The sequence below is a fragment of the Topomyia yanbarensis genome, chromosome 3 (genome assembly GCF_030247195.1).
Source record: "Topomyia yanbarensis strain Yona2022 chromosome 3, ASM3024719v1, whole genome shotgun sequence".
Lineage (NCBI taxonomy): Eukaryota > Metazoa > Arthropoda > Insecta > Diptera > Culicidae > Topomyia > Topomyia yanbarensis.
In genome coordinates, this window is record NC_080672.1 from 97206214 (window position 1) to 97218616 (window position 12403).

A 12403-nucleotide genomic window follows, 5' to 3' on the forward strand; every position below is an offset into this window, starting at 1 on the left:
GCACGCCACAACCTGTAACTCCGGAACCGGAAGTCGGATCGGGATGAAATTAAATAGCCATTTGCGGGGACGCAATACCTTTCATTTGAGGCCAAGCTTAGTCGAATCGGTCTAGCCATCTCCGAGAAACCGATGTGACTGTTATTCTGAATTTAGATACTTCCGCCGGGGCTTCCGGAACCGATGATGGTGGCCAATGTGGCCAAATAGACTTTGAATGGATGTTAGTGACCTAATACTACAAATCGAAGGAGTTGTGGTCATATTTTGGAAAAAAATTCACCTTTATACATTCATTGCAGAATTTATTAAAATCGACATTTTCTGCGTGTTCGTACTCATCACCCTGTAATTCCGGAACCGGAAGTCGGATCCATTAGAAATTCAATAGCAGCCTATGGGAACGTTGCACCTTTCATTTGAGACTAAGTTTGTCAAAATCGGTTCAGCCATCTCTGAGAAAAACGAGTGACATTTTTGGTCACATACACACACATACGCACATACACACACACATACATACATACACACATACATACACACACAGACATTTGCCGAACTCGACGAACTGAATCGAATGGTATATGTCACTCGGCCCTCCGGGCCTCCGTTAAAAAGTCGGTTTTCAGAGCAATTGCAATACCTTTCTATTGAGAAAGGCAAAAATATTTCAAAAACTATAAAACAACTACTACCTTTCATGATATTTTTGCTACATTTCATAAATTGTATGAAGTTTATTAAATATATACCGGAATTACAGCGTTTCTAGGTTTTCATAGAAGAGACGGGTCCTTGTGCTAATTAAAGGACCACCATAGAGTGGCTCGACAAACGACATTTTTCAGCACAACACTTTTTAAGTTCCTTTTGTGGTCCCAAATGCCTGTGAAAAATGTGGGAGCTGTCGGTTGCTTTCCGGGTTTGCGCATTGCGTTCAAAGTTTGTATGGGATTTTATATGGGGAAATCAATTATGTTGCATTTACGTTAATAAAGATCGCTATTTCACTCAATATGAAAACCCAGCTTTATAAAACTATAGTTCAAGCCTCGGTTAACAACTTTGTCGAAGACGGTAACTAAGTACAAGTTTTCAAAAAATAGTTATAACAATCATACTGTGTTGCGTTTCGGCTTCGCCTTATCAGAAACCGACACTAACTTATTGTCGGAATAGATTAGCGCCGGCTTGACGCAAATCCCTTAAAACTAAAACACACTTTGTGTTTCAATCGAACAACTGATCAAACGTAATGTCCCGTTCGAGCAGAAGTTCTGTTTATGCCGATGAGACACAGTGAAACCGAAACTTGTCTTGGCTTAGCAGGCCTATGCGAAAGCACTAAGCTATATTTCACCCTAAGGAGGAAAATTTGGTAAAAAGCAAAATTTCTGGTTTTTACCAAATTTTCCTCCTTAGGGTGAAATATAGCATAGAGTTATAACAATTTTAAAACTTATGGTTCAATCCAAATTTAGAAATATATTATTTCTTCCAACACTGTTAGTACACCACCGACACAGATACTTTAAACTTAAATAAATGAGAATATATTCAACGCAGAGACTTGGTACCTTTGAATGAAATGTTCAGATTGAATTGCTGAATAACATAGACGTAGTCAGAAAATGAAAAGAAGAGGAAGGGGAGGGGGGCTTGTGTACTCCCCAGTCCCCTTTTTTGATAGTTTAGTATAACATAAAAAGTACATCTTCAAAGTAGGTTTATACCGCTGAATTAAAAATTAATCTTACGTGTTTGAGCGCTACTATTTAACCCTTTCATGCCCAACTTTTTTCTGGTGCATGTAGGATTACAAATCTATATTTCCTTGAAAACAGTGGGGTGACGAAACACGAAAAGCCCTTTTTGATAAAGATTAGTGCTTTTCTCGCAGTGCTAGAAGCTGCTCAGTTTTTACCCTTCAAAGCTCAATACAATTCTCCTAAAATATTTACAATAGTCAACTTACGTGGAAAACTGGCTGTGGTCCACTAGGAGGTTGATAACTTTATTATCTTTCTCCGGACAAAACCAGCCTAGAGGCCGCGTGGCATCCGGCGGGTTTGAAGTATGTCAGTTATGGAAATAACTGTCAAATTCATTCCCAAAGGTGGCCGCGTCACTTATGAGGAGACAAAGAGCTTTAGACCGATCAGTCTGACCTCTTCCTTCTCAAATCAGTGGAACGTTTAATCGACCACCACATTCGGGATGGTAGCTTGGGCGAGCATCCGCTACATGCAATGCAACATGCATATAAGCGGGGGAAGTCTACTACCTCCCTGTTACACAATGTTGTCTACAACATTGAAAAAGCTTTTTCACAAAAGCAATCAAGTTTAGGAGTTTTTCTCGACATTGAAGGTGCTTTTGATAACGTGTCTTTCGCATCCATTTTGGAAGCAGCACGAGATCATGGAGTACCTACATATATCACGAACTGGATACACGCAATGCTTAGCAACCGACATCTGTGCTCATCGTTAAGACAAGCAGAGATAAGGAAACTGAGTGTCTGCGAATATCCTCAAGGTGGTGTGCTGTCACCACTTCTATGGAACCTTGTCGCCGATAGCTTGTTGAGAAAACGTAATGAGCTTGGGTTTCCGACGTATGGTTTCGCCGATGATTATCATATAATGATCACCGGTATTTGTATTAACACACTTTTTGATTTGATGCAACAAGCCTTATGTGTTGTTGAGCGGTGGTGTCTTCATGTTGGACTATCAGTTAATCCAAATAAAACCTCAATGGTGCTTTTCACGCAACGAAGGATTAAAACCGGAGCTCGTCCATTGCAGTTTTTTGACTCTGAAATTATTGTCGAAGATCAAGTTAAGTACGTTGGGGTAATTCTCGACTCAAAACTTAATTGGACAGCTCACATCGATTTCAGGATCGAGAAAGCTTGCATGGCTTTTGGTCAATGTAGACGGGCTTTCGGAAAATCTTGGGGACTCAAACCCAAGTACATTCAGTGGATCTACACAACAATTGTTAGACCAATACTGGCATACGGGTGCCTTGTTTGGTGGCAGAAGGGAGAAGTCATGACAATCCAATCAAAGTTGATGGCGATGACTGGTGCGTTCTCGACAACACCTACTGCTGCTCTCGAGGCACTCTTGAACATAAATATTTATTTATTTTACGAAATATTTATTTATTTTATAATTAATATCAACAGACACAGTGTGGTCCTAATGATAATTTCTTAATCTATTTAAAAAGTCAAATTGTAATCTGCTACGTGGAATGTGAAGATCGAACTCGGATGAAACTCTGTTGAAAGTCCGCTGCAAACCAATGATGGCACCGTTCACTCCATAGTTAGTCCGGCGAAGAGGTAATCGGAGGAATAAATTATTGCGAAGGGCGCGAGGGCGAACGTTCATGTTTATCGCACTGAGAAGCTCGGGGCAGTCAATTCGATCTTGCAAAATATCCGAAATCGTCATAGCACGGAATAGATCCCGTCGCACTTGCAATGTATCGAGTCCAATAAGCAAACCCCGGCTTTCATAACTTGGCAGCTGGTGAGGGTTGCTCCAAGGCAATCGACGAAGGGCAAACCGAACAAATCTGCGCTGTACTGCCTCAATTCGATGGACGCCGTTGAGATAATGAGGGTTCCACACAACTGAACAATATTCCAGAGTTGATCGAACGAGTGAGCAGTAGAGAGATTTCAAGCAGTAAATATCTGAAAAGTGCTTAGATATTCTCATTATGAACCCCAAACAGCGTGATGCCTTTGCGACAATATAGCTGATATGCTGTTTAAACGTCAGTTGTTCATCGAGAAAAACTCCGAGATCTTTGACGCAATTCGCTCTGTCAATTGTGGATTCAGCTAGACAGTAATCGAATCGAATTGGCGTTTTTTTCCTCGAGAACGTAATGACCGTACATTTCTTGGGGTTTAGGGTCATTCGGTTGATCTCGCACCATTCCGCAAAGGTTTCCAGTTGGCGTTGAAGGAAAGCTGCATCATGAGTATTCCGGATTCTATGGTATAACTTGAGGTCGTCGGCGAAAGACAACCGTGGTCCTTCTAAACAAAAGTTAACGTCGTTGAAATACAGAAGAAAAATCAATGGACCGAGATGGCTGCCTTGCGGAATACCAGATGAAGCACAGAACTCTTCGGATACACAATCACCTATCTTGACTGCTAGACGACGATCACTGAGATACGATTGCATCCAACGGAGAATATTAGTACCAAAGCCGAGTCTATCCAATTTTGCCACTGCAATAGCGTGATTTATCTTGTCAAAAGCAGCTGAAAGGTCCGTGTAGATAACGTCAGTTTGAAGGCCGTCCGACATAGCATCTGTAACATATGTTGTGAACGACAGAAGATTCGTAGATGTTGAACGTTTCGGCATAAATCCATGCTGAGTCTCGGAGATATACTGTTTGCAGTGGCTGGAGATGGGTTCCAACACAGCCATTTCAAACAGCTTAGGAACTGCGCTTAGCGTTGTAATACCACGGTAGTTGTCAATTACCTTTTTATCACCTTTTTTGTGAACTGGAAACATGAAGGAGGATTTCCAGAGTTCGGGAAATACTCCGGTTGTTAGCGACAATTGAAACAGATGACAAAGAGGTTCAATTAGACCGGCAGAGCATTTTTTTAGAATAATAGTTGGTATACCATCTGGGCCTGCCGAGGTTGAAGCCTTCATTTTCCTAACCGCCAGTTGTACCATATTATTGTCGATATTGATAGAGTTCAAAGACTGGTATGATTGAGGTATATTGAGAGCCGCGCGTGAAGCCTGGGTCGGTGTCAACTTCTCGTTGGAGAAAACACTCGCGAACTTTTCAGAGAATAGTTGGCAGATCTCCTGTAAACTAGAGCTCATACGTCCTCCATAGCTCATCGTTGAAGGCAACCCGGATTCCTTTCTTTGCTCGTTTACATGCTTCCAGAATGTTTTAGGTTCGGACTTCAACTTACGTTGCACGTTTCGCAAGTAATCGGCATGGCAACGCTTCGATGTCTTTTTATAGACTTGGTTAACATGAACGTAGTGATGTCGCAGCACGTAGCCCCCAAACTTGGAGTACTTCTTCAGAGCGGCCACTACATGTGTTTCTGAAACAAGAAGCACTTTCTTGTGCATACCGTCTTAAGGTTACTGGGCTCTGGAACAGTAACCCAATAGATCGTGTAACTAGCCACACAAGACTGTGGCCCCAAATGGTTACTTGGGATGAATATACACTTGCTCCCAGTGACCTTACACTCACATGTAGTTTTCCTTCTAAAACTTTCAATGTGAGAATTCCTCTTCGTGAGGAATGGCTGTCTGGCTGGATGGAGCGACAACTTGAAGAATACGTAGTTTGTCATACGGACGGTTCTTTGTTGGAGGGCCGAGCCGGTGCTGGTGTCTATTGTCATGAAATGACAAACCAATCTCATTCGCTTGGTAGATACTGTACCGTATTCCAAGCAGAAATCTTTGCGATTCTGTGTGGCGTACAATCCGCACTTCAACAGGGAATTTGCGGTAAAAGAATCTATTTTGGCTCTGACAGTCAAGCTGCCCCGAAAGCACTTAGTTCGGCAGATTTGAGACCGAAATTAGTAATCGCATGTCGAACTCAAATCGAAGAACTTGGCATTTCAAATGCTATCTACCTTCTATGGGTACCCGGTCATTCCGGTATTACTGGAAATGAATGGGCGGACGAATTGGCTAGAGCTGGCGCTGCGACTGATTTCGTTGGTCCAGAACCAGTTCTACCACTGTCAATAAGTTGGATAAAGCACAAGATTCGCTCTTGGGCTGCATTCGAACATGCCAACCATTGGCGTAGCTTGCAAACTTGCGTTCAAACAAAGGCTTTTCTGCCGGATGTGAGTCCGAAAATGTCAAGAAATTTGTTGCATTTTTCCAAGCACAACTGCAGTATTCTGGTCAGGGTACTGACTGGACATTGCAAACTCAACTATCACATGGCTACTATTCAGCGCGCTGAGTATTATTCATGTGATCTTTGTGAATCCGATTACGGAACATCATATCATTTGATATGCAATTGCCCTGTATTAATTCAATTGCGCATCCGGATTTTTGGTTCTCCATACATAGATGAACCTATGTACAGAGAGCTGAAATTTAAGGATATGCTTTTGTTCCTAACCCAGTATGGTAAAGAGCTATAGTTTTTTAGCCGTATTTGAATGACAATATCTCTTCGGGGGTGTTGTCGTTCTGTTATCTCAATATCCCCTCGGGGATGTTGATATATCCGCTCACTGTTTGAGTAGAGGTTCTAAATCCCTCCGGGGCTTGGAAGTTTTATTCCTGCTGTTGTAGCACCTGCAGATCGTTCAGCATCACTCCGGGGGTGCAGAATGCTCTGTTTTAATTGTTCTGTGTCGTTGTTTTCCTTACCCCTAACCTTACCACTTCCCCAATCCTCCCCATCAGGAAAATGATGAAAAGACGATTCTTGGCAAGGCACAAATCTCCGATCAACATGGGGAACGTGCCATTTGAGCCAGACGCTACTGATTCCTGATTCCAATACAATTCTCCTAAAATATTTACAATAGTCAACTTACGTGGAAAACGTAGCCAAGGGTACTCTAAATTGATAAGTTTTATCAGTTTTCAATAATATTGAACAATAACGAAGATATATGAAAAAATCATTTTTCGTCGTCGACGTTAACTGTCCCTGGCAGCGCTGCTCCATTGGAATTCAATCAGACTAATTGCAATAACTTCAGTTGTACAGCTGATCCTTGTAATTGTTAGTGCTCAAATGAAAGGCAATAGTCAGGTTTATTAGCCTTACTTGTTTTTGTAAGCAAATATTTCCTCAATCAAAAGTTATAGCTGTTTAAAAACGTTGTTGTCCACAAACAACATGGGCATGAATGGGTTAAAGGCTCTGCTGTTATCTCATTTAAAATGGAACAACGGTTTATAAGTTTTACATATTTTTAAACCCTATTTCTTAGCCGTTCAGAGTCAGAATTAGAAAAAAATTCTAATTCAAGGATTCCTTAAAGTCTCGGAATTGTCTCTATTGACGTTTTCGTTTGGGAATCTAGGAACGAAACCAAGATAGTTACTTCAAACAAACGTTTTGATAAAATTGACTTAGGTTCACGCAAAACAGTGGTGATGTTAGAAAAACTGAAATATACTTCAGGCTGGAACCCAAGACGATTTCCAGAACTGAGGTAGCTTTAGCCTCAGGCAAAAGAAACACATAAGTTTTTAGGTGTAAATCCCAAATGTTGTAAATGTTATTTCCCACAGCAATAATTGTAGTATGATTCATATTTGGGTCTATCAAAATCAGGGCCGGCGTTTCACTTTTAGCACGAGTGGGTAGTAAGCATATGGTGAGGGTAATAGAATAGGGGTTTGTCTCATTTTCGCAATACACACGGTTGCATTACATTTACATTAAATCTTTTGCAGTGTGTTTGTGTAAATGAAGTTGTTGTGCATCGATATTTTCAAATTTGTGCCCGAGATACATACGTGACAGATTTCAAATTTATGAAAATGTCCAAAATTTCGAGTGGGTAATTACCCACTGGAATATTTTCGAGTAGGTAGTACTACCCATACTACCCACGCTATCCGCCGGCCCTGATCAAAATATCAAGAAAGTTCAGTCGTTCAGATTTACAAGGTAATAATTCTTTGTCTTATACAAAACAATCTAAAAAGGGGACTGGGGAGAACACAAGCCTCCCCCTCTTCTTTTCATTTTCTGACTACGTCTATGTTATTCAGCAATTCATTCTGAACATATTATTCAAAAGTACTAAGTCTCTGCGATGAATATATTCTCATTTATTTAAGTTTTAAATGTCGATGACGGTGGTGCACTGGCAGTGTTGGAAAAAATAATAAATTTCTGCATTTGGATTGAACCATAAGTTTTAAAATCGTCATAACAATTTTTTGAAAACTCATAGCTAGTTACCGTCTTCGATTATTATTAACCTAGGTTTGAACTATAGTTTTATAAAACTGGTTTTGCATATTGAATGAAATAGCGATCTTTATTAACGTAAATGTAAAATAATTGATTTTCCCAAACAAAATCCCATACAAACTTTGAATGCAATGCGCAAACCCGGCAAACAACCAACCGCTACCAAATTTTGCACAAAAGGAACTCAAAAAGTGCTGTGCCCGCTAGTTTAAATCATTTTGAAGTTTTCCCATACAACCGCGAGCCACTCTAACCACCACTGTATATTATGCGATATATTTATTTCTTTACACTCTTATTATAAATAACGCAACTAGTAATTTTGCGCCATGACCAATATAACCTAAATCTTGCAAAAGAAGTCAAATTTTCGCTAGAATTTTGCGATTCAAAAATACAGTTGCTCTCGGTGATATGAGAAATCTAATATCTCACTACTAGGTGGATTACTTCAAAATCTGTGAATTAATATACTCTTTAACATCTACCTCACGGTTAAACGCAACACCTAATCCGAAAGATAAATACATGAACTCTAGAAAAAAGTTCACTACGATATCAACTTACACAATATTTTGTCTTTAATGAAAACTTACATATTATTTTTGAGAAATAGTATATTTAATAATTCACAAAATGTTTTCAGAATTGAATTCATTAAACCGCGTAGACGTGTTTTCATAACCCGATATCCAAAATCGGTTTAGTTTAGCCAGTGAAATGATACTGTATGTAACGGTCTCATTTTTAGTTAGTGGAAATTGGTCAGCGTGGAATACGCTATAAAACTTCAATATAACCAAAATTGTTACTTGGGCAGTCAACATGACTGTAAAACTGTAGCATAAACCAGAAATACGCTTATTGTTCGGCATATTTGCTGCATCACGAATCATCACTTTTTGATGGTTTTAAAAGGGTTGTATCATACTGTGGCAGAAATGGGTTTCCACTTTTAATCGGCAGTGATGCAAATGTCCACCGCATACTTTAAGGCAGCTCAGATATCAATTTGAGAGGCACCAAATTGATGGAATACTTAAGTAGTACAAATCTGCACATATTTAATGTAGGAAATCGCCCAACATTTATACGATCTGCTCTGACTGTATTAAGCATGAGTTGGCAAACTGGCTCGTACCCAACGAGCTCGAACCGCCGATATCTAATCATAAGCACATTGTCTTTCATCAGTTAAACGTCTAGATGTAGCACCTTCTTGCGGTTCTACTGTGTAATAAAATAATTTTAAATTACTCGTAGTACAAAAATTGTATTTAATTGCTTGGACTTTGCTTTAATATAAATTTTCATTCTTTTTGATGAAACCGTTGATGCGTGCAGATCAGTTCCACTGCTGTTCGGATTTTCGGTGAATCGAAAATTCAGTCACTTTCCACAACATCTGGTAGAAGCGTACTCCTTCTAATCTCTTAAAAATGGGTAAAAATTTTGATAAAAGTCACAGAAAAAAAGCAAATTTGCAGAGGTTCTCTCTCAAACAATGCTTCGGCTCATTGTATAGAGTCTTCGAGTCTCAATTCTTGTCGAGTGCAAGCAAGGTTGGAAAAAGATCACTTTTCGATTGCGCAGAAGGATGATCTGTTAAAAGATCTTTACGTTTGTATCTTTTCAATCCCTCCCAACTTATTCATCCCCAATTTCAGTGAGTTTGACTTAAGGTTCTCTCCGGATAACGAACAATGCTGTACTTGGCTGATTTGGAGAAGATAAGTGGGAGGGCAGGGGATTTCCGTTTTATTGTCGAAACATGTAGCCTTCACACTTCAAAATAAGGTACTCCTTAACATTTCGTGGGATAAGCCTACGAAAGTCGATTTGCGATTTTTACGAAAAATTCAAAATAGGAATAAAAACGTTTCCATAAAACTACGAATGATTCATCATTAGTACGAAAGATGTGAATGCTTTACGAAAATGTTCTGTAAGTAACCGTTACGTATTTAGCAAATTTTCGAATATATTCTCTCAGTGTACGAATACCAATTTTAACTCGTATTAGATTGTCTTGTAATCCTGAAAAGGACTTCATGTCCTTCGACTTGACGGTAACCTACATTTAGTGTGGATGATCAGATTGATGTTCGCGAAATCATTTTTACGAAGACCAGTTGTGGTTACTCCTTCGGGAGAAAGAAGCAAACGCAAATTGTCAGCCTGAGCGACACGCGCGTAACGCTATCATCTTTAGTAGAAATAAAATAATCTAAATTATTGTGCGGGGGCTGCGAATCGCGTTCGACTAAGTATCTGTGTCATCCCCTTTACAGTACGTCGTGATTCCAGTTATGTCGGGAATGTTAGCCCCAGCAATATCATCGCGGTAATATAGCAATAAAGTGCCTAGCTGGGTAATCTTTCCACACCTTAGTACGGCTCCATCCAGAGATTTACGGCATAAACGTGCAATCCATAATAACTCAACGACCGATCGTCAGTAGAATCACAAGACAAGACCAGATAGACGGCGAACGATAAATTTTAATCAACGGAATCGTCACCGTCAGTCGATATACGATTTTGCATTCGCTTTCATTCACCGTTACTTCCTTCTTCATATTTAATTCACAGGCCGTACGGGAGAACCCTGACCTACCATAACGTTCGCTGAGACAACCTCGAAAAAGACCAGCAAAGCAAAACCAGCGACAAGTTTACTATACCCGTTTACTAAAAGTCACAAACCGATCGCAGAAAAGCATGCGGCAAAGTGGGCGGTGTAGTCGATTTTGGGCAGCGCTCACGCGCAAAAAACGCAACGAAGATGACGGAAGTGATTCGCAGCTCGCGCGTGTTCTCTCACTGCTGGATCTGACCGGATTGGGGGTGGGCAGTACGCTCGGACTGGGTGTTTACGTGCTCGCCGGATCGGTAGCCCACGAGCAGGCTGGACCTGCCGTAGTCGTTTCGTTTCTGGTGGCGGCCGTTGCATCGGCGATTGCTGCCCTGTGCTATGCGGAGTTTGCTGCGCGCGTTCCGAAAGCTGGGTCCGCTTACATCTACAGCTATGTTAGTATTGGGGAATTCGCGGCTTTTACCATCGGCTGGAATCTGATATTGGAGTATGTGATCGGTAAGTACAAAGTTGCGCGAATGCATTTTTTTGCGATTGATTGTTTGTAAACAAAGTTATGAATGAGGATGAGAAGGTGATTGTCGTGGCCTTTGACTTGACAATGAAAACGAGTTTCCTTTCGTGTGCAGCTGTTGAAGTTATTCGATTTTCAAGCTATTTTTAGAGAACAGCAGTGCTGCTAAATGTGGCTGACCACTTCAACTTATTTTGTAGTCGACCTCGAGGGATGCTTTTTGCCTTATTAAGTTTGGCCTGATCGAACTAAGAGACGCTGTAGGATAGCTCTACATTTCAATAATCTATCAGAGTAGAGTTGCTTTTGTTAATTAATGCATTTGACATGGCATGGCATGGTTGTTGATACCGGTTAAACTGTTCAATCTTTAGCTAGCTCAGATAAACCGGTTGAATGAATATTAAATGCAATCAAAGTCGAACAAAGTCAACTGAATATGTACTGCAGTGACTCTAATGACATGGTTAAGAGTTTCTTTAATGGCGATAATTTATTTTTACTTCTGTGCCAGTAAAGTAATATAATTAAGAATAATCGTTATAATAGGGTAACAGCTCCCTAATTCATCTTAGCACCTTTATTCAACCCACCCATTTGAACGCATTTGTTAAGGGGTTATATACAAAGTTGTGACGAAAAAGTAAGCTAAGTTTGTAATTTTTTTAAAGCGTTTTATGCAATTTTTTTTTTGAAAAAGCAAAAAACAGCTCGTTTGTAGTGCTATCGAAGTTCGAAAAAACAAGTTGAATTAAAAAAATATTGATGATTGGCGAAGTTATGGCCCATCCCCCGTAGAGAGTTTTTTTTGGCAGAGGTTTGCGGTGAGCGCTCTCCAAGCCGAACCGCTCAACTGAAATCATAAATTGTGGTGTACTTGAACGGATCGGTTTCCCAATAAAAAAAAATTCGTGCAAAAAAGACGTGTTAACCGAAAAATTGAGTTTTGTGGTGTCAAAATTTTAAACAAAAATTCATGGCAAAGAATAAAAAAATTTTGGATGAAAAAGAAACCGTTCAAGTACACGAGAATATAAATACAAACAATTCAAAAAAAAATTATGAAAATCGGATGAATAGTTTTTGCGATATCACGTTCACCGCAGCGGTACTTTTCAAACAACTTAGTTCCGAGATAATTGCGTTTGAAGTTTTGTGTTAACTTCATACGCGGAAGACAAGCGCGCTGCGAACGGCTGTGGTTTGAAATCTAGTGCTCCGATCTAAATTCGCACAGATATTTTCAAAAGTATGTACTTCCAGAATATTTAATAATTTTTTTTTTAGATTTTTTGAGTTCC

General features: G+C 39.9%; 1 protein-coding gene across 4 annotated transcripts in view; it reads left to right on the forward strand.

Annotated features, from left to right (window-relative positions):
* The window catches only part of LOC131687988 (high affinity cationic amino acid transporter 1-like), a 400280-nt gene that overhangs the window by 370312 nt on the left and 17565 nt on the right, over positions 1–12403 (forward strand). For all 4 annotated transcript variants that reach the window (XM_058972105.1, XM_058972104.1, XM_058972103.1 and 1 more), the window contains one exon: positions 10585–11086. In XM_058972105.1, coding sequence (XP_058828088.1) covers positions 10714–11086 — 373 coding nt within the window. In that variant the 5' untranslated portion in view covers positions 10585–10713. The remainder of the gene's footprint in view (positions 1–10584; positions 11087–12403) is intronic.